We start from the raw sequence: 27,676 nt of genomic DNA, 5'->3' as shown, positions 1-27,676 counted from the left end.
TTCAGCTCCATTCAGGTTTTATTGGACCTCTTTCATCCAGGGCTTCCCAGGGCCACCAGGCTGCAGCCTGGGCGTGGCTCTGGCTGGCGGCAGTGTCCTGCTGCTGCCTTCTGGCTCTGTCTAGTTGCCCAGAGGGATGGAGGGAAGGGAAGGACTGGAGACAGATCATCAGCCCTGCTGCCCAGCTGGGGTTGGGCTTCCCTGTCTGCAGCGTTGGCTCAAGGCTGCCAGTCCAGACACCCCGCAGTATCCCCGGTGCTGGGGGCAGCCCCTCACTGCCGGTTCGTGGCTGGCTATGTGGCTGGCATGTGCCCATTAGCCAGCAGCCTGGCTGCCCGGCTTCTCGGGCCGTCCACAGGGGTTGCCCCGGGACCGTGAGTCACCCCGTTCTTCAGCTGCGAACCTTCTGCAGCCAGCCCGTCCTCGCTGGAGTCTGACTCTTCCACGTCGCTGCGGATGTCCTTTGCCATCTGGGGAACAAAGCGGGGTGAAGCTCAGAGCACGGAGGAACATGGGGCTGGGCTGGGGGCGCCCAGAGGCATATGTGAGCTACCCTCGCCCCCCGTACCTGACCCTTCTTCAGGAAGTTGTAGAGCATGCGCAAGATGAGACCAAACCAGTACACGTGTAGCACCTGCAGCATCATCAGAAGGGTGTTGAAGAAGTAGTAGCCAAAGAAGGGAGCCGAGTTCAAGATGGACTCATAGTATGTGGTGTAGATGATCCTGCAGCGGGAGGGAGGGAGGGAGGGTCTCACCAGTGCTGCCCCTGCCTCGTGACACTCGTCCTCTTCAACCCCTGCTCCCTGTTGAGCTGGTCAGCAGAACAGAGGCTTTTCAACTGGCCTTTCCCAGTCACGAGCCCCAGGGGGTACTTGCTACCCCACCGCCCTCCTCAGTGGCCCTTTTGCATCGTCTTGGTCTCCTTAGGCCCTCAGCCCCTCTTCATGGCGCAACCTGAGAGAAAGTTCCTGAGTGTCCCTCCCTCTGCCCTGAAGGCCCTGGCCTTGACCCCAGCTCTGGCCCCTCTCTTTTCTCTTGTTTCCTCCATGCTACCTCCTTGCTGGCTCTTTGCCACCAGCACCAACCCTGCTGTCACTTCCCACGCAAGAAGCAGCAAAACGCCCTCTCTCGACCCTTCTTAGTCCCTCTGGTGACCCCCTTTCCCTTGAGGCTCTGAACACGCGGCTGTAGTGACTGTTTCCTCCAGTGCCTCCCATCCTGTCGCTGCTCCAGTCTCCCCAGGCTCCCTCCACCTGAGACATCAGGGGACTCGGCCTTTCTGTCCACTGCTGACCCCTGCCGGCCCCATCCAGGCTGGTGACTTCAGATACCAACTGCAGACTGGCGACTGCTGGTGGAGGACCTCGTCACAGGTCCCTCAGGCCCAGCTGAGCCCCGATGCCTCAGGAACTCCTCCTGGGCCTGTTCCCAGCCATGACCCTGGTGGCACTTCATGGTGCCAGGCAGTTGCTTCTGCTCTGGCCCCTCTGTCCCTAATGTTGCCCTGCAGCCACCAGAGGGCCCTCCTGAGCTACTCTGGCCCTGTCCCCCCTCTCCTCCTGCCGCTGCCCTCCAGCCCTTGAGGCCCTGCCCTAGCCCACTCCTGCAGTGGCTCTTCTCACTCTGCCTCAGCCCTACCGGCTCCTGCGCTTCCTCCCCAGGACTCTGGGGCCATTCCGTCCCTTCCAGAACACTTCTTGGGATCAGCGTGGCCCTTCCTCCCTCCTTCTCTGCCCTCTGTACAGACGCGGTCAGTGGGGTGTCCTGGGCACTCCACTGGCTTCCAACTCTCCACCTGCTCTTCAGCACGCTCCTCCTCCCCTCCTCTGGATTTTGCCCGCTTGCCTCGTCTGCCCCTTTGCACCCACATTGCCAGCACTGAGAGCAGGGGCTTTGTGTTGCTGCCTCTGCCATACCCCACTGCCAGGCACCTTTGAGAGGCCCAACAAATACTGACTAGAAAAGGGCTCTGCACCCCCGGCCCGCCTCCTCCCACTTCATGTCCGGGGTGCACTGGATAAAGACCGCGTCTAGTTCCCTCTTACTCTGAGCTCTCGAATATGCTATGCCCTGGGCCAGACACACTCTCTTCCCTGCTTCCTCCTGGAAAAACCCCAGCCAACACCTCCAGCTCCCCGGGGCAGAGCAGCAAGGGCGAGGCCTCCCACCCTAATCCCCATGGGAGGCCCGACTCACTGGGTGGGGTAGAGTATGAGGCGGGTGTAGAAGAAGACTAAGGAGAAGATGATGAAGAGCGCATCGCACACTGCTGTAAAGCGCGTGTAGTTGAACATCTTACAGGCCTGGGGAGGGCAGCAGAGAGAGGCGCTCAGCTCCAGAGGCAGGTGGAAAGGGGCAGGGGCGGGCAAGGCAGGGCCTCTTCCCGTTGGAAAAGGTGCTGTGGGGTAGGCGCAAGTGAACTGGGGTGAGGCCTTAGCTCCAGAAGCTGCCTTAGAAGATGGCAGCAGGGAGCCTGAGAGGGCTTTACCTCCTAGGAAGCCGGGGAGGCGGGCCTCAAGTCCCAGGGAGTTGGCAGGGGCAGGGTCTTATTGCTCAGGAAGACTGGGAGGGGCGGGGCATCAGGTCCCAGGTCGCTCGAGAGGGGCGGGGCCTCATCTCCGGGGGCACCTGGGAGAGCAGGCAGGGCGGTCCGCAGGGTCAGCCCACCTCCAGCAGATAGTCAGCCGAGTCGTGCAGCAGCAGCACCAGAGAGCCAATGCGCAGCAGGTTCGTGCTGTAGGAGAAGACGATCAGGGCGATTGTCACGAAGTGATGCGCCACCTGTTCCTTGAAGTCCTGCAGGAGATGGTGGGTCACGACAAGCCTTGGTGCCTGGAGGGGCCCCACCTGGGGCCTGGGGGCAGGCCCTCTCAGGAGACTGGTGTGACCTCTGGACCCCACGCCTCCCTGTGCAGGCGCCGTGGCTATCTCAGGATGTGGTGGCGTTGCTGCCCGCTCGGTCCCAGCTCCCTGTGCAGAGGCAGGGTCAGGTCTTCCCCATGGTGCCCGCTCCCCAGGACTCACCTTGCGCTTGATGTCAAAGGGCAGCGTGATCAGCAGTGAGATGTAGAAGCTCAGTTCCAGGAGGTACCACCAGTACAGCTTTGGCTTCAGGGTCTGTGACAGGATGGCAAGGGTAGCTTCGGGCGGTGGGGCCGCCCACCTGGCAGCTACATGGCTCAGGACCTTCCCCATTTGCTTAAAACCAGGACAGCTGAATGCCAATGGGTGAGGAGGTGGAGCTACCCCCGCTCTGGAGGTGACCAAGGTCAGTGGTTCTGTGGATTCTTTACTCCTGGCCCCTCTCTACATCATACAGGAGTAAAAAACAGCCAGAAAGGGGAACTCGGGAGAATTTCTGGTGTGATGCAGGAGTTTGGGTCTCACCAAACCTCTGCCCACCCCTTGCTACTCACCTGTTGTGGGTAATTTTCCCAGCACATTACTGGAGTCCACAACCATGACTCCTGCAAAGAAATAGGTGTCTCAAGCTCCTGATGCCAGCTTTGCCCTGGGGCCAGGGTTCCCATGAGCTTCTGGGTACAGCCTCTAGTCAACCCACTTTTCCCTGGCCACTCCACGCCTGCCCCTCACTCCCCACTCGTGGTTTATTCAGTGCAGAACCCCAGCTCCTGCTGCACAGTAGTTCTTCAGTAGGTCTTGCAGGTGCTTGTGGGACAGGTGAGCAGGCAGGGTACTCACGTTGTACAGGATAGAGACGCCACCGAAGAAGGTACACAGGTAGAAGACAAATCTCCAGCTGCAGACAGGAGGAAGCCCATGAGGCGGCTGCTGAAACAGACCCCCTGTCCCCAGTGGCACCTTCCTGGGCATTCTTACCTGGCCTCACAGAACTTCTTGGAGAGGCAGGGCCGATCCTGGTTTCGGCGCCTTCGGAACCAGCGTTGAGTCTGCCGCAGCGTGAGACCACATTGGGAAGCCAAGAGGGCCATCTCGGGCTGAAGAGGGGTGTCAAGAGTCAGGGCCACGGCGGCCTGATGGTGGCTTCCTTCCCTTGTCCCTGGATAGGCAGGACCTGGCTCTGCTACCACTCCCTGGCAGCCAGCTCTTGCCTGGGAGGTAGCCATGTCTACCACTGAGAGACTGGGTATGCCCCCAGAACACTGGGCTTGTGACAGCTAAGAGCTGCCACAGCGCAGGCAGAACACTGATGGAGAAGGGGATTAGGAACGAGGCTGGGACAGCCCCCAGAGGCTCTCCTATACCCTCTCCGGGAGAGTCAGGTCTCACCCACCCAGGCAGGCAGTTGCGGCTTGCCGGCATCCCTTCCTGCAGAGGAGATTGACAGGGGAAAGGAATGGAAAAGCCCTCTGCCGTGTCCTGGCCAGGGTAAAGAGTCTTCACGCCCCTTCCCCCTCAGGACCCACGCAGCTCAGATCCTGTCCACTAAGCAGTCAATGCCATGGACAGGAAGGGAGGGAGGGTCACGGGGCTGCCTGTCGTCACCCCAGGAGCAGCCAGGCTCTCTCCCAAGGGGGGAGAAAGAATTACTCCTCTCATCCCAGCCCAGAATCTGCCCATTCGGCAGCTGTGTCCGCTGATGCCCAGGATCGGAGGGGCGGGACTCGCCTCTGGGGGAGGCGGGAGGGGCGGGGCTTGCGGCTAGCCCTGGATCCAGGTGGAGTGCAGGCTGAGGCATTTGTTGGGGTTCCAGAGGCCACCTGGCTTCCCTGGCCTCCAGCAAGTGGCCACACAGGGCTGCCAGGCCCCATCCACAGGGCAGCAGCGTGGTAGCGCGTTGGGCACTCTCACCTCCTTCGGTCTCCGCCCCATCCCGAGGAAGTATTTCTCCAGCGTGGCGTTGGGCTTCACCTGCTTCCTGATCCGATCCCTCACTCCCAGCCACCGGCTCAGGGGCAGGCCCACGTATCTGGGTTCAGGGGAGCGGGAGCCCATTAGCGCCCAAGAGAGAAGGGGCATGTGCATGGGGGAGGGTAGCAGGGGACACCCACAGGTGCAGAGGTGGAGGTCTCCAGGGGAAGGTGTCGGAGGGGGAGTGGGGAGAGCACACGGCAGGGCGGGAGACTCGGGGTCTTTCTTCTCCCTCTAAGAGGAAGGCTCACAGGCCCGGAGTCCGAAGAACCGTGGGGCAGGGTCAGAACTTCTGCTACTCTCGCCTCCCACCCTGGGGCCCCGCTGCGTCTGACGGGTGGGGGTGGGAGGAGCTGGACTGTCTTCAGAATAAGGGGGTAGGGGCTAACTCATGGGGTACCCTGATGCCTTTGCCCATCCCAAGCCAGGGATGAGAGTCCCTTACTGCCTGTCTCCCAGACCCAGGGCCCTGATTCCCAAGGGCAGGGCAGGGCCTGCGTCCAGTAAAGTTCCCCTCCTCCAGCATCCAGTACTACTCCAGGGTGGGGCACTAGGATTAGGGAGGACCCTGGGCAAGCACTGCATCGTCCTCGAGGGGGTCCCCAAGGCCCTGGATGGGGATGGAATGTCATCAGCCTGGAACATTGCTCCTCTAGAGAAACAGCTGTCTAGCAAGGCCCTCACTGCAGACGCCATCGTGATGGGGAACCAGGGAGGGGCGTCTGCTGAGCACCTGCTATCTGCCAAGTGTGGGCTGAGTTCCTATTATTGGCTCAATTGTCCTGATGGGCAAACTGGACAAAGCTGTCAGAGGTGTGCCCAAGGTGGCACAATGGGCAGGGGGGCAGACCTCAAGTTTGAACCCAAGACTCAACCTTTTAACAGCTAATACCTCTGCTTTCCCCACCCCCATGGCCCTTCACAGAGACTCAGGCAAGGCCATTATTTAAATATGCAGTTTCCCTGCTGGGCTCCAGCAGTGGACCTGGGCACAGCGCCATGTCCACTCCACCCATCTCCACTCACCCCTACCCCTGTGGGAGGGCAGAGACCCCCTTCCTTCAAGCAAACCCCAGCCCCAGGTGGTCTGCTGTGCCATCCCTGCCAGCCACTAGACCTCTTTGCCTCCATTTACTCTTGGAAAATGGACATCTCCCGCAGCTGCATGGAGATGGAGTGGAGACATCTTGACGGCTTAGTGCCGGTGGCTCACCTCAGAAGGCGGTGTGCTGTGAAGCTCTGGGGCCCAGAGCTGGGGAAGCCCTTCATGGGTAGGAGCCACCAAGCAAGATGCAGGACGCCCCTGTGCCCAGGATCAGGGTGGATGGAGGGAGGGACCTCCTGGGGGAGAGTCCCCTGAAGAAGGGCTAAGGGTCTGGCTCCAGGGAGGGACAAGGATCAGCCTTAAAAGAATTGAAGAGGAACAGGGGCAAAGGCCGGGAGGTCACCCAGAAGGTGGCAAGAGGGAAACCAGGTGTGAAGGAGGAATGGAGGGGGGTGGTGGGCAGACTGTGGGGTGCAGGTTTGTGGGGGCCGCTGAGGAGGTGGGGAGCCAGGTGGGGTCAGGGCAGGAGAGGGGCTGGCCAGACAGGTCTGCGTGACCATGACTGCAGCACGGCACAGGTCCTTGTGGGCCCCTCAGAGTGGGGAGGCCTACGTCCCAGCAGGGGAGGACGGCCAGGGAAGAGAGAGGGGGGCCTGGCTCCCAGCAGCACCGGGTCACAGGAAATGGCCACCAGGGCACTGGGAATCGGGGCAGGCAGCACATACCTGGAGAACTGGCACCAGAGTGCAAGAGGCGGGGGCAGATGGGGGCACGAGGGGGCAGGGCACAGACCTGTCCACAGGCACAGAGAAGGAGCTGCGAGGTCTCTGTGCAGGAGGGACCTTTCCTACCTCTGCAGGCCAGTGGTCCACCAACCAGGCACATGTCCTTCCTACAGGGTCCCCATCCCTGTTCTATAAAGGTGGTGGCACACCCGGGGTAAACCAGCCATCAGGGATGAGGAAGGGGGCCAGGACACATTAAGACAGGACCCTGAGGAGCAGGAAGAGACACAGGTGACCACAGGGTGGACGGGCAGCAGCACACAGGACACTCACCTCTCAAAGACGATGCGCACGGCCACCAGGATCAGTGCCAAGGGCAGGGCCGCCAGCATGTGGTGGGGGTGGGCGAAAACGAGGCCATCCCGGTCCTCCAGCTGCTTCCACGTGCAGTTTGGCGGTAGCCAGAGCCTTTCCTGCCAGAGCCACGCGTTCAGGCTGGACAGCATCCTGCGGACACACTGCCGGTGAGGGGGAGGCGGAGCCGGCCGCGGGGCGGGGCTGAGCCCCGGAGCCGCAGGGCAGGAGCAGCCCGGCGCAGCCCAGCCGGATGCCGGATGCCGTGCCCGCAGGACCCCTCCCTTGCCCAGCTCGTGGGAGCTGCTCTTTGGCCTCAGTCAGGCGGGTCTCTGGCCATCAGTCTACCCTCACTCCCCATCTCTGGCCCAAAGTGTATCATGGCCAGTGTTTAGGACAGACATTGGCTGCATGTCCTCCCGAAGATGACCTGCCCTCTCCAGACCTCAGGTTCCTTCATAAAACAGGGAGAGCAAGGCCCACCTCTCAGCCCGCCTGCCACGCATGTGAAGGGCTCATCGGACAGTGACCACTATGCAGATGACAAATTGATGACCAGAAGTCAGGGGAGTGGCCACTGGGGGTCATGAACTCAAGTTCTCAAATGCCCAGAAGGTGCCCTTCATTGCAGGAAGCTGTTTCCAACTCAGCCCAGAGAAGGACCGAAGGAGATCCAGAGTCCCTCCCAGGCCCTCCCCGAGGGCGTGGCAGGAGGCCGTGCTGCCTGCTAAGCCAGAGGCTGGGCTGCAGCGGGGTGAGGGCCGGACAGGCAGTGATGACCAAGGGGGGCCAGCTTGTCAGCAACGGCAGCCTGGGGAGCAGCTCCACCCAAGCAGCTCCCCTGGCGTGGGATCTTGAGCCAAGTGCCCAGACGGCACTGGCTGCCAGTCGGAAAGTTTGTTTGTTCACTCATTCATCTATCTGTCTACAAATTGTCTGCCCACTCATCCGTCCATCATCCATCTGTCCACCCATCCAGCCATCTGCCCATTGATCCATCATCTCTCATCCTTCCATCTCTCTGTCCATCAGTCCACCCATTTATCCACCCACCCGCCCACCATTGCAGGCAGGCAACAGATGTTCTGGGTTTGACTTGTACTCCGTGCCAGGTAGGGGCCGGGCAGTAGAGACACGCAGGGGGTAACAAAGAGACACATTTTTGTCCCTGTGGAACTTACAGCCCTGCAGGAAGGCGACCAAGAACGAGTAAACAGATTCATAAAGAAACCAGATACCAGAGCGTGATGGAGCCCAGAAGAAAACACAGAGTGGGGTGATTGTGAATGTCGTGAGCAAGGAGGGCCTCTCTAAGGAGCCAGGACTCACAGCGGCAGAGGGTGGTACAGAAAAGGAAGGGTTCTGGGGAAGGGGCTCTTCAGGAAATTAGCAGCAGGTGCAAAGGCCCTGAGGCAAGGTGGAACTCAGGGTGCCAGAGGACCAGTAAGGAGGCCTGTGTGGCTGAAGCAGAGTGAGTGAGGGGGACAAAGGAAGGTGTGGGGTGGGGGGGGCACAGAGCGTGCAAGGAACACAGGTCAAAGGGAAGATTTGGGCTATTTCTCCTAACATTTCATAATGAAAAAATTCGGACCTACAGAATAGTTGAAAGAATTTTTCCGTGAACACCCGTGAACCCACCACCAGATCCTCCCTTGGCATTTTGTTCTGTTGCTACGTCACACACCTGCCCAGCCGTCCCAGCGGCCCGTCCATCAGTTCGTCTCATTTTCCTGGATGCATTTCAAAGGAAGCAGTGGACATCAACCACCCCACCCCAGACACTCCAGCACGCAGATCACGGACCTGGGCTCGATATTTGTTCTCCTTTTTTTTTTTTTTTTTTCTTTCAAGGTAAATTTTACTGGAGTGAATGATGCATCTTAAGTTCATAGTTGCTAAGTTTGGACAAATCCACACACCTGGGTAACCCAATCTCCTACTACAAACATTCTAAACATTCTTTCCAGAAAGTTCTTCCTAGTCCCTTCCTGGTCAACCTCCACCTCTGTTGCCCAGAACTTCTGCCCCGTAGTGCAGATTTTGGCCATCCCAGACCAGTTCTGTCAGTTCTGGAACGTCGTATCCATGAACCCACACGCTGCGCCTCCCTGTCTGGCCTCGTGCCCGCCAGGGCATGTTTCGGGCCCATCTGCGTTGCCGTGTCTGTCAGGGACTCCTTGCTGCCGACGCCTGCGTACTGTAAACGAACCCCACTTGGCTCAGGATCACTTGTCGACAGACATCTGGGCTGCTCCCAGCTCTGGGTAATTAGGAGCAAAGCTGCACGAACGTGTATCCTGCGGGTAGCTGTGTCCGCTGCTGGCGGGCACCTCCCCAGGAGTGGCGGGCTGGGCATGCCGTAGTCCTAGGCTTCACTTTATCCATAAGCCACCGCTAACTGCTTTCTGGGGTGGTGGTGGCACCGAGGGTGCCGTCATCCCTGGTGTTGAGATGAAAGCCTGAGGTGTCGGTTCCGTGCGTGGGGTGGCCTCTGGAACGGGGGAGGGGGTGCTACGGACTGCCCCAGAGAAGGGTCTAGATGTCACAGAGATCCGGGGTGAAGAAGGGCCAAGCTGGAGGCCTCAAGAAAGGAGCCAGATGCCGGAGGGGCTGGAGGGGTGGGAGGTGTCAGTGAAAGAATTCAAAATCTCAGTCAGGAGTGGGCTCAAGGGATCTATCGGACAGCATGGTGACCATGGTAACAATGCATTACATACTTGAAAATTGCTCAGAGTAGACATTAAACGTTCTCAGCACACACAAAAATGTATGCATGAGACATAACGCCTATGCCAAGCGCTTTAATTTAGCCCTTGAGCAATGTATCCAGATTTCAAAACACACTGCATGCACAAATACATACATTTTTTTTTTTTTTTGTACTGGGGTTTAACCCAGGGGCTTTTTCACTGAGTTACATCCCCAGCACCCCCTCCAGCTTTTTAAAAATTTTTGAGACAGGGTTTTCCTAAGTTTCTGAAGCTGGCCTCCAACTTGCAATCCTCCTGCCTCAGCCTCCCAACTCCCCGGCATAAGAGTCATGTGCCACTGAGCTCTTTTGTAACATACAGTTTTTTGTCTGTTAAAAATGAACTCATGGGCTGGGGATATAGCTCAGTTGTTAGAGTACCTGCCCCGCAAGCACAAGGCCCTGGGTTCAATCCCCAGCACCGCAAAAAAAAGAAAAGAAAAAAAAAATGAACTCATGTAGAGTTCTTACCTAGTATACATGAGGCCCTGGGTTTGATCCCCAACACTGCAAACACAATAAGAACAATAGCAAAAAAATCAAAGAATAAAGTTAAAAATACTGAGGGTTGGGGATTGTGGTTCAGTGGTAGAGGGTTTGCCTAGGATGTGCAAGGACCTGGGTTCCTTTCCCAACCACTGCAAAAAGAAAAAAAAGAAAACACAAACAAATAAAAACCAGAAACAAAAAATGGAGGAGGTAAGGGGCTCAGTGGTTTGACCCCCAGAACCCCCTGTACCATACCCCCCCCCAAAAAAAAGGAACCAAGCTGCACAAAGAGCACACTGTCAACACTATTGACGGAAAATCCAAAGCCAGGCAAAGTGAGTCAATGACGCTGACAGGGACCTCATGGGCGGCTCTGGCAAGCTACCGCTACTTAGTGGCTTGAAACAAGAGTTTATGCTCTGACAGTTCCGTGGGTCAGAAGTCCACGTGGGTCTCACTGGGCTTCTGGAGGCACCCACGGTCCTGGGCTTGGGGCCCCAGCCTCCATCTCCAGAGCCAGAAGACCAGCAATCCAGTCTAGACTCTGAGCCCCCTGCCTGTCTTTCATGAGGACTCTGGTGACACTGGCCTCCGGGCTCATCCAGGATGATCCCCCATCGAGAGGTCAGCCGATTAGCAACCTAACTCCATCTGCAACCTGGACGTGTCCTTGGCCCTGAAACTCAGCGTTCCAGACTGAAGAGCCAGGTGGACCAGAGGAGTGGGCTGCGGTCGGGCCGGAGCTGGCTCAGTGGGGACAAGACAAGCAGGAGGGCCTGGACGTCCCCAGCAACACAGGAGGCAGAGGGACCTATTCGGCGTGGGCCCTGGGTGGGAGCAGGCGGGCGCAGGGAGGGCCTGTCCGTGTGGGGCCCGTGTTCAAATCCATGTGGATGGTCAGACCCCAGCAAGGGGCTGCAGGTGAGCCAGGTGGCAGGGCACCCAGCATTCAGGCACCAGTGACGTATCGGGCACGCGGAGGGGCACTCAGAGTCAGCAGCTAACAGCATCGCGGGTGTGGGACAATGGCTTGTCTAGACCACAACAGAGCCAGGTGGTTGACCCCTAGAAAAGCCAGCTGTCGTCACTAACTGGCAGGTGGCTCCTCCTGTGAGCCCGATGGCGTCCCAGGGCACAGCGCTGCCCGGTGCTCCCGGCCCCCCGGTACCCAGCCTCACGGGCAGAGCCGAGGCCGTGGCGGGACCTCTGCAGCCTCCTCTGAGGGGCTCTCCCACCCACCTGAAAGACCCCAGGGCAGAAGGGACGGAGCTGGAGCCGGATCCCAGCCCATGATTTTGCCCCAACTCAAGGGTCTTCAGATTGGCATCCCTAGCAGCTATGGTGCATGAAGCCACCCTGAGCTTCTCACAAGCCAGACCTCTGTTTATGTCCCCACCCCGAGGCACCGCGTGGCCTTGTGCACAGACCTGCCTTTACAAACGCACTGCGCCTGGCAGAGGGTCAAGGACATAAACAGTGGGAAAGGTGGACGAGGACTCTGCCCTCCGAGCTTGCGTGCCTTCCTCCTCCTCTGTTTTGAAAACTCCTATGCATCCTTCAAAACCCTGCTCAGTGGGCGCCATCTCCTGGAGCAATACCCAGTTAGAGCACCTCCCCCAGCTCTGCCTCCTTCACTGTGACATCAGGAGCCGGCCAGGCTGTGCGTGGGTGGCAGGGAGGTGGGTGGAAGAGAGAAGGCAAACCCTAGTCCCCTGGGCTGCAGCAGGCCCGGCCCTTTCCGGTCCCAAGTCACAAAGGAGACCAGAGATGCACTTTCCAAGCCAGAGAGCCCTTTGAGGGCCCTTTAAGCGCGACTGCAGAGGTCTGGCTGGGCGGCCTGTCTGCTGTCCCCGCCCACTTCCCTCTCTCAGCCATAGTAAGTGATTCTGTGGTTTGAGAGGACAGCAGGGTCTGGAGCCAGCAAACTGGCTGGAGTCCCGGCACCGGCACCAGCGCTCCCAGGGCTGGGGGACCCTCCTGAAGGCACGCCCAGCCCTGCCGCACCCTGAGACCCCGCATGTGGATCACCCAGGCGGGGCCTGGCCCCAGGAGGGGCTCGGGTGTGGCTGTAACTGGGCGTCCCTGCCTGGAAGTCCCGGATTCTCCTCCTGAGGGAAAGAAGAGCCCTTAGCTGCCTCCCCCCTGGATGGCCACCTCTGGGGCCCCAGCTCCTCTAGTCCTTGCCAGAGACACTCTTCCCCTGGGCCTCACTTGAACACTGCACAGTGGTCATGGCCAGGTCCCCTGCTTTACCAGACTGATTTGGGCAGGGAGGTCACCGGCAGCGGCCAATCGATGCTTACACACCGCCCCGCTGGCATCCCGTCTGATTGGCTTTGGGCCTCACTCACTCACTCACTCACTCACCACCTTTGCAACCTCAGGCCGGTGACCTAGCCTCTCTGTGCCTCAGTGTCATCATCTGTAAAATGGGACCAACGGTGGCCCCTTCACAGGGGAGGCTGGGAATGAGGCCGGGGTGGGGCCAGCAGGAGATTTAGTGACTGGGATGGGGGTGGGGAGGCGCTGGCTGGTTCCGGGGGCCACCCTGACCTCCAGGCTCCTGCCTTCAAGCGGGGCTGCTGCGCAGGGTGGACTCCAGGTGGTCTGCAGAGCAACCTGGTGGTGGCGGCCCTGGCACCCCCCCCCAACCGCCTCGCCTGGGCAGCCCCCGGCCCCCAGCCCGGCTGCACTCCCTGAACCCTCCCTGGCCTGGCTCCCAGCCCTGCCCCTGCCACCTGGGTGGCAGCCGATAATCCTTCTTAGTGGCTAAAAATACCCCTGGTTGAGGGAGAGAGGCGAGGGCTTTGTGCCGCGTGGGGCTCGGGTGGGAAGAGCTGAGCCCCCCCCTTGTCCTGGGACGCCTGAGATTGTGCACGCCCATCCCCCGATCCCCTGAACCCCCGAGAACCCAGAACCGCTCAAAGAGCAGGACTGTGCACAGAGGTTTGTTTTAAATAGCTGGAGGCAGGACTCGCCCAGATGGTGAAAATGGAAATTGATTCTGTCGCCCCCAACACAGGCTCACCCTCCTCCCCTGCTGGCTTGCTGCCTGGGTCACCTGATTCCTGTGGCCTGAGGCCCAGTGGGTAACACATGATGTGCTGCAAGGGGGTTGTTTGTAGATAACCACAGCCACCTCTGCACTGGGCCCTGGCCGTCCCTTCCAGATGGCCCTAGCCCAAGCAGCACCCTGCAGAAATGCAGATTGCTTCAGGGTACTACCATGCTGCTCCCTCCCAAAGACCCCAAGGAGGGCCATAAGTCTAGGGCTCTGCTTTGTCCCTCTCTCTCATATTTAGGCACACTCTTGCCCTCACCCTCCCTGCTTGATTCACTGAAATAGCTTAACTTTTCGACTTCTAACTCACCTGCCCCAGGGCCTTTGCACATGCTATTCAACTTACAAGGTTAATGCTGTTTCACTTCACAGTGACATTATAATATAGATACTGATCAGCTTTCAAAGTGTTTTAGTGCAACAAATTCTCCAGACAGCCATGTGTCTGTCTGATCATAAAGCTCACACTTGACCTCCTGAGGAATCTTCTCAGACTGCAACCAAAGAAGCCAGTGCACTTCTGTATCCTGATCCTGTTTAGTTCCTTCAGCCCTCTTGCCCCCTTTGGTCCATTCTCTTGTTTACTTGTCTGCTCACTCCAAGACACAAGCCTCACAAGAGCCAAGAATGTTGTTTCAGCCATTGCTCTTTCCTCAGAGCTTCTGCCAGGCCCTGGTACGACAGCTGAGTACCAACTCAGTGGGTGCAAGACGGACAAAGCAGCGGATGAGACAGTCGGACAAGCAGGTGGGCATGAGGCCTTGAGCTCAGGGGGCCAAACTAGTTAGAAAAACAACCCATCTCTGTGAACGGGTAAGGTGGGCTCGACCCCCACCCACATGCCCCCCAAGGAGGGTCACTGGGAGCTGGGAAGGCTGAGGCTGAAGGTGAGATGGGCTGGGTACAGGCACAGGGCGCGTGGTGGCACCGGGGAGAGCCGGGGCTGCCAGCTCCCTGGGCACCCAGATCCGCCTCTGCCCGGTGAGGTTTCCTGAAGGCACAGCCTCCACCCCACCCGCCCTCCACACTCTCAGGGTGCCAGGAGCCCAGGGCCAATTTCCTCCACGTTTACACCTCCCGACAGCCTCGGGGAGCTCGGGGAACTAAGCCAGGCGCCCCTGGTTGTTCCTTATTGGAGCCACCCAGACCCCCTCCTCCTTCGCCCCAAACCCCGCCACTGGCCCCGGGGTCAGGAGGTTGCGGGGGTTACTCTATAGCTGGCTGGTCAACTCTGGCCCGGCACTGGCTGCAGGTAGAAGCAAAGAGAGGCCCCTGTCGGCTGGCCCTTCTAGAATCTGCTCTCTGCCTTCTACAGCTCCACTCCTGTGTTGTCTCAGCTGCCTGTCATCCAGACCTGGAGCCCCTAGACCACCCACAGGTGCCTTTTCCTGAAACGCCCCCACCCCTTCTCCTGGTCAGTTCCTGCCTGTCTCCCAAGCCTGGGTCCCATGAAATCCCCCTCCTGAGAGGCCATCCCTGGCTCTGTGGGGCTTGGAGGACGTGTCTGGCTCTGGGGCAGCCTCCAAATGGCCAGGGCCAGGCCAGCATGAGACCCCCGGGAACCCCCACATCACTGACTGTGCATGGGGGTCAGTCAGGGGGTCACGTCTGAGAGTTTAAGGGGGGGAACTGAGCAGTGCCCAGACGCAGCGGGGGGAGGTCAGGATCTGACCGTTCCCCCAAGGGGGAGAGGGAGTGGGGCTCGCTTGGCTTTATGGTTTGGATTTAAAGTGTCCCCCAGTGGCCACGTGCTAAAGGTGGAACCCTTAGGAGGAAGTCAGGTCACCGGGGCTGCTGACGCCCTGGCCCTTCCGCCCTCTGCTTCCCAGTGGCTCTGGGGCAGGCGGCTCAGGCCACCGCAAGCCCAAGAGCCAGGAGCCAACGGACCGTGGACCAAACCTCTGGAACTGGACCCAAAATGAACCTTTCCTCCTTCTAAGGTGCTGTCTCAGGTACCCGTCACGGTGGCGAAAGCAGAGTTACACGTGGTTTTAAAAAAAAAAAAAAAAAAAAGGTTTATTGAGTGAAATCAGCAGGGAAGACGCTGTGTCCAGTGTGTGACACAGTGCATTTTGATAAGCACACACCCGTGAAGTCGTCACCTCAGTCAAGACAACAACCCCACCGATCACTTCCCAAAGTGCTGTGGTCTCCCTCTGTGGACGCCCCCTCCCTCTTAGAGAAAGCTGGAAGCAACCTGATGTCCAACAGCTGGGGATCAGAAACCTCAGGATTCCGCAGCGTGAAGTGCTGCAGGACAGACAGGAGGAAGAGGCAATCCGGACGGACTTGGGAGGCACTGGGCTGAGCCAAGGTGGTCACGAGCAGACCAAGACTGTTAGGATTCCACTAACGGGAGGTCCTAGGGAAGTCAAACGCACAGAGGCAAATACCGGAATGGCGGTTGCCAGGAGCCAGGGGAGGGGAGTATGTGTAATGAGTGTAGTTTAGATTTTGTAAGACGAAGCAATTATGGAGCGGATCGCCCGGCAAATGGCAATACACTGGACAACACTCAGGTGTGCACTTAACATGGTTAAGATGGTACGTTTTATGTTTTTTTCACCAAAATTATGTTTTAAAATATTTTTTTAGATGTTGATAGGCCTTTATTTGATTCATTTTTACTTATATGCACTGCTGAGGATCAAACCCAGTGCCCCACACATGCTAGGCAAGTGCTCTACCACTGAGCCACAACCCCAGCCCCCCAAAATTATATTTTTAATTAAAAAAAAATTACCAACAGTGGGGTGGGGGTGGCAGGCAGAGGAGGTGGAAGAGGAGCTTCACTCCCTGAAACTGGGAGGATCAATTGAGCTGAAAAATAAAAGCAAATGCATCGACACTAATGGCTGACGCATAACTTATGTGATGGAAAACCGCCGGGAGAGCTCTGGCTGGTGATGGCCGAGTCAGCACTTCGGGCTTAGGCGAGCTGCTCTGGACTCACCGTGAAATGGACTCACCGTGCAAACCGTTACCTGCAAGCTCCAGGGCTGCGCCGTCTAACATGGGAGTCAGTGGCCACGCAGCATTTAACTTGGAATTCATCGGGACCAGGGGCCTCGCTCGCAGGGCCCGGCACGTGAGAAGACCTGGTGCCATCCCAGCACGGCAGAGACTGAATTTAAAATTCAGGTCTTTGGTTGCATCAGCAATATGTGAGTACTTAATGGCCCCAAGTAGCCAGTGGCCATCGCACTGGGCAGCAGAGAAAGGGAACATCCTGTTGTGGCAGGGTATTGGATTACACAGTACTGCCTAGATGTGACCCCAAACAGGAAGAAGTGGGGGTGGGGGGAAAGTGAATGGCTGGGGGCGTAGCTCAGTGGCAGAGCACTTGCCTAGCCTGTGTGAGGACTTGGGTTTGGTCCCGACACTGGAAAAAAAAAAAAAAAAAAAAAAAAAAGTTCGAAGAATAAGAGGACAGAGTCTAAAGAGTGTGTGGCAGAACACCCAGGAAACAGCCAATGATGGGAACTCAGGATTCTACACAAAAACTCTGTGTCTCTTGCTGACCCCTGAACCATGCATATGCAGGGCACCCTCCAATCATCCAGATAAGCCCAAAACACCTACTGCTCGTTTGGTTTTGTGGTGCTGGGGATGGAGCCCAGGGCAGACAAGTGCTTTACAGGCTGAGCTACATTCCCAGCCCTTAAAACCAAGATTTCATCTGCCAACCAGACTTCGGAGTTTGAGTCCGGCCAGGCTAATTGCCTGATAAAAAGATAATTAAAATGTTTAAAAATCAATGCTGTTCAGAGGAACATAGCAGAACCCACAATCTCTACAAAGTGTCTTGCACAATGTCCAGAATACAATCCAAACTTACTAGACATGAAGAAACGGGAAAACATGACCTCGTGTTCAAGAATGAAAATGAACTGGGGGGACGGCTCACACTTGTAAGGCCAGTGACTCGGGAGGCGGAGGCAGGAGGATTGCAACCTCAGGCCAGCCTGTGCAACTCAGCAAGAGTCTGCCTCAAAATGAAACAGCAACTAAAAGGAGGGGTAACTGGGGACGCAGCTCAGTGATAGAGCATCCTGGATCATTCCCCAGTGCCAAAAAGAAAGAAAGAAAAAAAGAAAGAAAGAAAAAAAGGAAGAAGAGGGAGAAGGAAAAAGAAGGAGGAGGAAGAATGGAGACTGACTCAGGGGTGACCCAGATACTCAGATACTGGAATTATTAGATAAGAACTTTAAAGAAGCTATTATAAACTATTATAAATATATGCAGAAATTAGGTTTTTGGGTTTTTGTTGTTGTTGGACTGGGGATTAGCCCAGGGTGCTTAACCGCTGGGTCACATCCCCAGTGCTTTTTATATATTTATTTTGAGACAGGGTCTTGCTAAGCTGCTTAGGGCTTTGCTAAGTTTCTGAGGCTGGCCTTCAACTTTCGATCCTCCTGCCTCAGCCTCCCAAGACCCTGGGATCACAGGCATGCACCACAGTGCCTGGCTGAAATCAGCTCTAACTGATTGAATAAGAAACCTCAGCAGAGAAGTAGACACTGGAGAGACGGACAGGTGGCGAATGCTAAAACCAAAAAAGATAATCTCTGAAATTAAAAATTTACTGTGTGAGTTTGATAGCATATGGATGATAAGAAAGAAAAAAAAATTGAAGACAAATCAATAGCAAATATCCACACTGAGAACTGACACAGGATCAAAGAAAAACGTGCATCTGGAAGTGGGCAGTGGAGGGCTGCACACACAGTGATGCTCCCGAGACCACCCCTCAGGGTGGGCCAGGGGCCAGCCGGGTGTGACTGGGCCGCAGTTCCACAATGTGGAGAGCCCGGGCCGCCTCTGGGGCCACGGCAGGGGTCTGACAGACGGGCAAGGGCCGAGGAAAGGGCGGGGCAGGAAAGCACCAGAAGAGAGAACGCCCGGCGGCGGCCGCGTGTGGCAGGGGAACCCGGCCAGCAGGGCCGCGGCGCCCACACCGCGAGGGCCGCTGCGGGGAAGCCCGCGGGCCAGGCAGAGCCGGGGTGCGCGTCCTATTTCACAGGTTTTTATAAGGGGCGTGTCTGAGGATGGCTTCTAAAAATCCTCTTTAATGTGATAAATTCCCATGGCGAACCTTGCCCTCGACCATTCCGAAGTACCAAGTCCAGCGGCATCAGGCCCATCCCCGTGCTTGAAGCCATCCCCACCAGACGCCAGGACCTCGCCGCCTGTTCAACACCCCCAGCCCTCGCTCCCGCCACCATGAACGGGACCTCTAGGGGCGGGGCCGCACAGGATGTGTCCCTTTGTGACTGGTTCATTCACTCAACACGACGTCCCAGGCTCATCTATATTGGAGTGTGAGAATTTTCCTCCCTTTTAGGGCTGAATAGTATTCCGAGTGTGTGTGTGTGAGAAACGGAAAGGCAGGGACAGTTGGCAAAAGTCGCAGGGGCTCCCAGGCCCAGCTCACCACTTAGAAACCAACTCCCAACCCAGGTCAGCCCCTTGGGGATGCCACTACCCACCCTCCAGGGCGGGGACCTGTGGTTCCGGGCTGTGCTCTGCCCCTGCCTTTCCCACCGGCTGGTGGCCCGGCCTCTCTGCAGCTCCCTGATGACCACCATCCAGGAGGTGGGTTCCAGCAGGGCAAAGCCAGACTGCTTTCTGGGAAAGTGAGTCTTGCCCGCACCCTGACCAGGACTGCTGGAGGCACCACTGACCAGCAGCCTGGCACCACGGTGGCCTTGCCCAGGGCCATGATGGAAACATCAGCCACCTTCTGAGAGAGACGCCACTGCCGTGCCTGCTTCACAGATGAGCCTCTCAGAGATGCTGAACCCTCTACCCAGTCACGCAGCTGGTCTGTGGCCAGGCTGCAGCGTGACTAGCTGATGCCGCTGGGCACTCCGGAAGGACTCGGGTCCAGAGAAACCTGGAGCGCGGTTGGAGAGTAGGACTCTGCCTTCGTGTTCCCCCGCCCTGACCGCTCTGGCCTCGGCCATGGAGGCCACTTCTCCCCACCACGGCCCAGGTGTCGCGACCCATAATGGGTATGTGTCCAAGAGCCCAACTCCTCGTTCACTCCTCGCTGCTGACCCGTCTGCAGTTCAGGCTGCTCTCCTGTTGCCCTCGGCCACGCCCAGGCCGGGCCTTCCTGACCGCCCTGAGCCCTCGCCCCCTGGGAGCCGCGACCAGCACCTCCGTCTGTCCTTCTGGTTTCCAGATTCCTGCTGCTTGCTGTTTCTTTCCCCAGGGCCAGTCCCGCAACTCCAACACCACTGGCTGTTATGTGCCTGACACATCATCATGCCGAAGTCACCTTCCACCAAACCCGCTCTCTTCTCCACCTGTGGCTGCTTGGCTGAGAACCTACCACCCACACCATCTTGGAGGACGGGGCTCTGAATCACCCACACGCCTCCTTGCACCTTCTTGACACTGTGCTTCTCACTGGGTCCCAAGATGCGGTCCATCTCGCTACTCTGCCCAGTTCCCACAACTGAATCAAGGTGGCGGCCTCAGCCCTGGCCTCTCTGCCTCCAGTCTTGCCCCCAGCCACCTCCCCTCCCTTTGGCATCCATGTCGTCCTTCTAACCAGCGAATCAGGCCGGTGTGCCGCTGCGCCCAGCCTGTTGTGGGTGTGTGTGTACGTGTATTTTTTATTATTATCGGTGGTGACTGAAACCAGGCATTGAATCCTGAAAGTTCTCCCTCGGGCCTGGTGCTGGGCACTGCAGACCACCTCTGGGCCTTTGCACAGCTGCTGGACCCGCCAGGATTGCGGTCTCTCTGCCTGCCCAGCCCCAGTTCCGCACCATCCTGCTCTCTGGACCCTTCCTCCAGGAGGCCTTGCCAGCTACCCCTGGGCTGGCCTGGGAGCCCTGTCACGGTTTGGGTACGACATGACCCCTGCAGGCTCATTTTTAGATCACAAGAGCCGCGGCCTAATTGGTGGATTAGCCCATGTGACAGATGAACCGTTTGAAAGGACTCCTGTGCTCGTGGCAACGAGGTAGAGAGGATGTGGCTGGGGGAAGTGGGCCGCTGGGGGAGAGCCTCCGGGCTGCTTTGTGCCTGGCACCGCGGGCGCTCTCCGCTTCCTGCCTGCGTGAAGGAGCAGCTCTCCTCCGCGCGCCCTTCCACCACGATGCTCTGCCTCACCTCAGGCCAGAGCTACGGAACCAAGTCCCCTGAAACTGTGAGCCCAAATGGATTTCCTCCTCTAAGTCGTTCTTGTCACGTATTTTGGTCACAGTGAGGAAAATGGAGACACCGTCCCACCCCATCTTTCTCAGCACTTAAAGGGCAACTGTCTACCTTCCCCGGTATCCGGGTGACGGGGCCCGACCTGCCCTCTCCATTTTTCCAGCACCCAGCACATAATGGGTGGCAGGGAGCCGTAGAATGGACAAATGGAAGGTGGAACTCAGACCCAGGCACCCAGGTCCCCAGAGGACAGGCTCTCATTTTTTCCCTTCAGTGTGTATAAGGGACCAGGAACAGTGGCACGTGCCTGTAGCCCCAGCGCTCGGGACCCCGAGGTGGGAGACTTGAGGCAGAGAGTTCGAGATCGGTGTGGGCAGCACAGCAAGACCCAGTAGCAAAAATAAAGTAGAAATTTTTAAAAAGGAAGAAATAAACATGACACTCTGGTCAGTGATGAACGGAATACACGACGGTCCCGTGAGATTACCACGCAGCCAGAACGTTCCTACTGCCGAGTGACAGCTCAGACGTTGTGAGCTGCGGCGCGTGCCCTTGTGGCGATGCTGGCGTAAACACACCTGCTGCGCTGCCCGCCTTATAAAAGTGCAGCGCATACCATTACGTTCGGCATGTGTGCCTGATCGCGGCTCCAGTCTGGACCTAAGCGTCCATAGTCCTGAAGGCTTGGTGCTGTTGGGAGGTGACGGACCCTTTAAGAGGTGGGGCTCAGTGGGAGACCTCGGGGTCACGGTGGGTGTACACTAGAGGGGACAGTGGAACCCCTTGTTCTATTTTTGCTTTGCCACCATGAGGTCAATGGCTTTGCTCTGGCCACTCGCCCCTGCCCCAGGCCTAAGAGCAATGGACCACCTGATGGTGCCCTGGACCCTCCAAAACTGAGCCAAACACACCTTTCCGCTGCATAAGTTGATCATATCAGGTTTTTTTTTTTTTTATAGTAATGGAAAGTTAACACAGTAACAATACTAAATGGCTATGTTACTGTTTGTGTGTAATTTTTTTTTTTTGAGATGGAGCCCTGCTGTGCTGCCCAGGCTGGCCTCCAACTCCTGCACTGAAGGGATCCTCCTGCCTCAGCCTCCAGGCACGTGCCACTGGGCCCAGCTCGGAGTGAATGTGCACTGTTTCCACTGGTGCAGGGACTGACCCAGGGCCTCAGGAGCCCCTGCTACGCTCTACTTCGTGTCCTTTTAAAGCACGTGCCGTCCTCTCAGAGGAAGGTTCGCTGACACTGCCCGTCACCTTGCACCGCAGCAGCCTCCCGGGTCTCCTGCTCTGGCCTCTCTTGGTTGCTTGGGGCAGCCACGTGGGGGACTGACCCACGCCATCTGGTTGGTGCGAATGCTTCACCACAGTCACAATGACAACACGGCCTAATGACGCATTTCTCGGTACACGTCCCGGTTGGCAAGTAGCGCGTGACTGTACGTTTATTTCTAGAAGAAATTTCCCTCCTCCTCCTCAGGCCAGTGCCCACACCATGAGCACTGCGGCCACAAAACAGATACAACGAACACAAGGCAAGTTCTGCCCCGGCCAGTCCCCCGAGGTGGGTAAGGCTGCCGCCCAGGCTGCTGGTTCAAGAGGAGGGGCGAGGGTCCCTGGACATGGTTTCTTAAAGACACAGCAGCAGCCTCAGGAGCCTCTGGCCTCTGTCAGAGGAAGGCAGAAATTCCAGAAGGGGCAATTCTGTGAATTCCCTGGCTCCTGGGATTTCAGAGACTTCGAGGGAAGAGCTGTCTCTGTGGGTCACCCTGTGGCTGGCCTCTCGGGGTGATGGGGGCTGGTCCGGGTTGCTGGGCTAGAAGAGGGTGGTGTATTTGCGGTGAAGGGGGTCTGATCTGGGAACTACCTGCTTGGGCAGGAACACGGGGGCCCGTGGCCTGGGAGTGGGAGGAGAGTCACAAGGAACAGTTCTGGGCAAAGAACTGAGAAGGCACTGTCTCCGAGGTAGGAGGAGTGACCATGGGGACAGGGCAAGGGGCCATCTCCTTGATGTGGCCCACAGACCCATCCCCATCCCAGAGGAGCTGGAGGCAGCAGATGGAGACAGCGGCCAACTGTGGACTTTGGAGTCTGCAATGGCGGGGTGGATCTGGGCTCTGCTCCTGTCCTGCTGGCCTGGGACAGACAGGGTCCTCAGAGCAATCAAGTCCCCTGCCCACGTGGTGAGGTAAAGGGCCACAGAAGCCACTGCGGGGTGCATGTTCCTCCTGAGCCCTCCAGGTTAGGTGGCATGGGCTGGGTTCCAGGCACGGTGGGGTGGCTCAGCGAGGGGCCCCCAGTATGGATGCCACTGTCCCTTTAGAGACCAGGGGTGTCACTGACAGGCACAGATGGAAGGCACGGGGTGCCCGCCCTGGCACTGCCCACCCCTCCCTTGGTAGCCCAACAGTGGCTCATAGTACAAGTCCGTCCCTTCCCCTGCTCAAGAGGCCCCAGGCTTCCCGTGGCTCCTGGCCAGGCATTCAAGGTCCCCATGGGGACCTGGCCCTATTGACCGCCCTACCCCACCCCACTGGCCTGCGTGGATGGATTCCCGAATCTCAGAAGAGTTGCTTTAACACAACGCCAGGATGCCAGGACTTTGTGGCTCCCCATCCGAGCCCCAGGCCACCTTTCCTGCTGACTCCCAGCACAGCTGACCCTCAGGTGAGCAGCTTGCCTGCTGCTGTTCCCTGGAAGCCTCGGGCCTCCCAGTGGGGAAGGGGCCTCCTCTGGCCTCCAGAGCCTGTAGATCCTCCACCAGGCCCAGGCCGTTCTGCCTTGTAACTGCCCAGGAACGGGGCAGTCTCCCCAGGGTTGGGGCTGCAGGAGGGCAGGTGACACACCTCATTCCCAGCAGCGGCCACTGCTGGTTCCGACTCGGCCCTGACTCTAATGACCCCTTTTCAGAGAGGCCTTGACCTCCCCAAATAAAGTAACCCCCCTTGTTCTAATCCCATTTCTGGAAAATTCTAAGAATACACGGGGAAGTCCTAAATATCTTGCCTCAGTATCTGAGCATCTAGAGGCCTCAGACAAAACAAGAATTGCCCCAACTCCTTCCAGCCTCCAGCTGTCTCCAGGAGGCTGTTGGTGGCAGAGACAAGTGTCAAGCACTTGTCACCCTGTAATTTGGGAAACCGAGGCACGGGGTTCCCCAAGGGCATAAAGTAGGAAGTGGAGAATTGGGACTGGAACCTGAGCTTGTCCCAACTCAGAACCTGTACCCCATCCCACCTGAGTCCAGTCTCTCCGGCTGTAGCCAGAATTGCCTGAATTCCTGCATCATTTCATAAACATGTATTTGGTACCTACTGTATGCCAAGTGAGGAACTGCACCCTAGGGTCTCAGCAGGGGGCTGAGTGGACAAGGATTCTTGTCTTCCAGGAACTGTGGAGGGAGACACGCGGTACATATTTTGTGAGCTAATTTGTTTCATTATGTCAGGCTGTGACCCTGGTGTGGAGAGCACAAGGCGAGGAGGGGAAGATGAGTCAGGCAACTGGAAAGAGGGAGGCAGGAAGCTTCCTTGAGAAGCTGACATCTGAGCGAAGAAGATGAGGAAGGGAGCCAGGGGACCAGAGCATTCTAGTCAGAGAAGACAGCCAGAGCAAAGGCCCTGAGGCAGGGCCACAAGGCACGAAGACATGGCCTGTATGGCTTCGGTGAGGGTAGCGAGGGAGGAACGGCGGCAGGGAGGAGATGGCCATCTACTTAGACTCCTGCTGAAGTCTTGGCTGGAGACACAGGGCCCAGAGACGTGCTCTTCCTTCTGTCAGTGCGTCCCACCTGTTAGCAGTCTAGGCCCTCTGCCCTTACCCCGGTGGTGGCCCTGCTGCACCTGCCAGAATCACACAGAAGAGCCAGCACCAAGGGGCACACCCCCAGTCTGAGGGAACATAGGGGACAGTCCCTGCTTGGTGCCCTGGCTTGTCAGAACCTCTGGCCTCAGACCCAGCCTCCATGGGTCCAGATCCCCTCTTTGAAGCCAGAGGGCTTGAGGGAATGCCCAGGCCAGTGGTGAGGATGGGAGGCTGACCAGCTCTTGTCCATGTTGGGTACAAGGAGGGGGGCGAAGGGACTGCAGGTGACGGGCGGCCTCTGACACACCCACTCGAGGGCTGGGCTGTGGCTCGGCAGAGGAGCGCTTGTCTGGCACACAGCAAGCACGAGGCCCTTTCCCAACACCGCAAATAAAACAACAGAAACAAAACAAAACCGGCTGTGCGGCATGTGCGGCTTGCCCCCGAGGCCCAGTCGGGCCTGCCACCCTTGCATCAATTTGGGCTCCTGTCACCTGTTGGGGAACCCAGCTCCTCGCTCCACCTGCCTGCCGCCCGGCTGCTCCTGCCTCCTCCTCCACCCCCTCCCCATCGCCAGCCCTCGCCTGGTGCGGAGTTTGGGCCCAGGTCTCCCAGGCCAGTTCCCGTCTGGCTTCTCCAAACAGCCCCGCACCACACCTCTGCCAGCTGGGTGCCGAGTGGCACCCCACGTTGCAGATGCTGGAAGGAGACTAAGCTCCACCTAAACCTGCTCCTCAGTCCATGGCTGGCCCACCGCCCACCCCGTCCACCTGCTCCTCACCTAGCCACACCCCATCACCGCTCAGCGGGAGAAGCGCAGGCCCCACTCTGGGCTCTGACTCCTGCCCTTGGCCCCCACCCCACAGTGGGTGGCCTGGGCTCAGAGTAACTTCCCCATGCCCTGTTCAAGGGCAGCAGGCTGGCTTTGCCCAAGGTCCCTGCTCTCCTCCCGGCCCGGCCTCGGGGTTTCTCTGTGGCTCTGCCAGAAGCTCCCCCAGCACCCAGCAGTGTGCTCAGGCTCCCACCCACCCTGCCCCAAAGGCTCCTCCTCCCCTCGCAGATTCCCACTCACCTGGACGTCTTCTCTGACCCCTCCTGATGGAGCCAGGTGACTCCCAGGGCTCCCTCCCCGGGGGCCTGGGCTCTGCCGTCTTTCTGTGGTATTTTAAGGGCCTCTGTCTACCGGGTGCTCCTCAGCAGCGGGCATTGTGCTGAGCGCTTTACATGTGCGGTACGAATGCCATCATGACCATTTTATAGGTGGGGAAACTGAAGCACGAGGAGGTGAAGTCACTGGCCTGAGGGCTCCTCCACTCAGACTGGCAGGACAGGGCAGACGGCAGGCTCAGGCACAGTCAGCAGGAAAGGGGGCAGACTGCGGTGCCCAGATAAGAGGGGGTGCACCCCGTGGCGACCGCCTTTCCTGTCACCCCACCGCGGGAGGAGGGACCCTGGTCCACTCCTGCTGTCATCCACGGCCAGTCGATGGCTCCTGTGCCAACTGCTCACTCCGTGCCAGGCACTGGGCCAACCAAACACTTTACTCAACCTACAAATGGCCTGGCTCTGGAGGTGGGCACTGCTGTTTATTTCTCAGAGCAAGAAATGAAGGCCGCTGGGGACTTGAACTCCCACCTGGCCCTGGCACTCTCCCTCCTCCCCTCAGGAGGATGCCACTCAGGTTTACCAAGCCCTTTCCTAGCCAGGGCTCCTTTGATCAGTAACACTCCCAGGGACAGGTAATACCAACCCATTTTAGAGGTCTTTCCTGGGGCCACAAGGCCAGTTCAATGACATCTCCACAGCCTCATCCTCTCCTCCCTCAAGACACCTCAGTCAGGACTTGGGGAGCTGGGAAGGTAGGCAAAAAGGATCCCCAGTGTCTCCTGAGAACTGACTGGGCCCGCTAGGGCCCAGGTGGGCTGAGTAAGGCCCCTAGGACCCCCCCACCCAGTCCCTTATTTATTCACAGCAGCTGCTCCTGGAAAGGGATCTGCTGCAAAGCCCAAGGGCTTCTGAGACAATTCTGCAGTCCAGGATTCTTATCTTGGGGGGTCCCACCCAATGGGTTCTGGTTGCCCCAGTGGGGGCCACCCTGGCCTCTGCACCCAGATGCCTGAGACCTTGCTTGGGCGCAGACTGGGAACTTGGGGAGCCTCCCCTATCTCACAAGTCTCATCAGATTTTGCAAGCCAGGCTGGGCCACAACAGCCTCCCTCAGCCATATGTGTGTTCCCCCCAATGCCTCCGTCTCCAGGTCAGAAATCACACATTTTCTTGCACACCCCACTTCCAAGCAGGCAAGAATCTAGATGATGCTCTTCTGCCAAAATGAATGCTGAGCTGGCTCACTTCCTATCACACCCTCAGGCAGAGTCCAAGCTTCCTCCCAAGTCTCTTTCCAACCCTTCCACAGGCAGAGCAGCCCCAGGACCTTTTTCTTTTTTCAGGATATTTTTAAGACGCAATCCGATGGTGTTATTCACTCTGTCCAATCCTCCCTGGTACCCACACCCTGAGAACAGAATCCAGGGCTCCTCAACACCTTCCAACCCTCGCCAACCTCTCTGCACCTCTTATCTTCCCTCTCCACGCTGGGGCCACGCTGGCCTCGTTTCCGCTCTGCAAAAGCACCCAGCTGGGCGCTGACCCGGGATCTTGCTGTTTGCTGGGCCTAGAAAGCCCTCACTGGCGGGTCCAATCAGGTCGGATTGGCACCTTCCTTGGGAACCTCCTTTGAGTCCCTCACGGCACCTCCACCCTTCCCCCAGTTCCCTGATGGGTCGTCTTCCTAGCCCCTTCTGGAATGATGAGATTTTCTGTTTACACGGTTCTCAGAAACCGTCTACGCAACTGGGCTGTGGGCTCCTAGGCCTGGGGCCCGGCTGCGTCCTCAGCCCTGGTCCGTCGGTGGCACCCAGTGGGCGTTCGGCCTGGATTCGCCCGTGACGGGCGGACACTTCGGTGGCGCTCCGCCCGTTCACACATCCGGATTCCCCGCGTCACGGGGCCAGGCTCGCCCCCAATCGCTCCCGCCCGTTTCTCAGCTGCGTCCTTGGGCACCCGGGTCGGCCGGGCCCTCGGGGGAACAGGGCTCTCTCGGGGAGGTGGCCCGGGCTGCAGACCTGATGGGAAGCCCTGAGAGGCAGCCCGGGCGGGGTGCTGGGGGACGCAGCGACTGTGGTTGGGGGCCAGGGTGGTCATGGCCGCGGAGGCGGGGCCGAAGCCCGCTGCGAGGGTGGCGTTCGGGGCGGTGTTCGCAGCGCGGGGCGCTCTTACCTGGGGGCGCAGGCGGCCGGGCGCACCGAGGGCCGCGGCGGGGCGGGGGACGGCTGACTCGGAGAGGAAGCAGACACACCGCCCGCGCCAGGCAACCGGACTCTGCTCCCGGCCGGGCCTCGGCCCCAGCGGGGGGAAAGAAAGCCGGAGGGGGGCGCG

General features: G+C 58.4%; 1 protein-coding gene across 1 annotated transcript; it reads right to left on the bottom strand.

The window, feature by feature from the left end:
- On the bottom strand, positions 1 to 27,676 carry Cers4 (ceramide synthase 4). Its single transcript, XM_047532397.1, has 11 exons — positions 27,518 to 27,676; positions 6,939 to 7,112; positions 4,776 to 4,893; positions 3,843 to 3,961; positions 3,705 to 3,762; positions 3,419 to 3,469; positions 3,027 to 3,119; positions 2,670 to 2,798; positions 2,199 to 2,305; positions 569 to 725; positions 1 to 470 (listed from the first exon to the last, which is right to left on the bottom strand). Exons 2-11 carry the CDS (start codon positions 7,109 to 7,111, stop codon positions 294 to 296), a joined length of 1,182 nt encoding a protein of 393 aa, XP_047388353.1. The 5' UTR covers position 7,112; positions 27,518 to 27,676; the 3' UTR covers positions 1 to 293.

This window comes from Sciurus carolinensis, chromosome 17 (assembly GCF_902686445.1).
Source record: "Sciurus carolinensis chromosome 17, mSciCar1.2, whole genome shotgun sequence".
Classification (NCBI taxonomy): domain Eukaryota; kingdom Metazoa; phylum Chordata; class Mammalia; order Rodentia; family Sciuridae; genus Sciurus; species Sciurus carolinensis.
The sequence above is the reverse complement of the archived record's forward strand: the minus strand, read 5'-3'. Positions and strand labels throughout refer to the sequence as shown.

What these genes read in the sequence shown, in the direction of transcription:
- Cers4 (XM_047532397.1), bottom strand. Translation starts at nt 7,111, where the DNA reads ATGCTGTCCAGCCTGAACGCGTGGCTCTGGCAGGAAAGGCTCTGGCTA. An exon ending in GCGTCTCTATCCTGTACAAC is followed by an intron (nt 3,470 to 3,704) that starts GTGAGTACCCTG and finishes ATTTCTTTGCAG; the next exon opens with GAGTCATGGTTGTGGACTCC. An exon ending in ACTTCCTGAAGAAGGGTCAG is followed by an intron (nt 471 to 568) that starts GTACGGGGGGCG and finishes TTTGTTCCCCAG; the next exon opens with ATGGCAAAGGACATCCGCAG.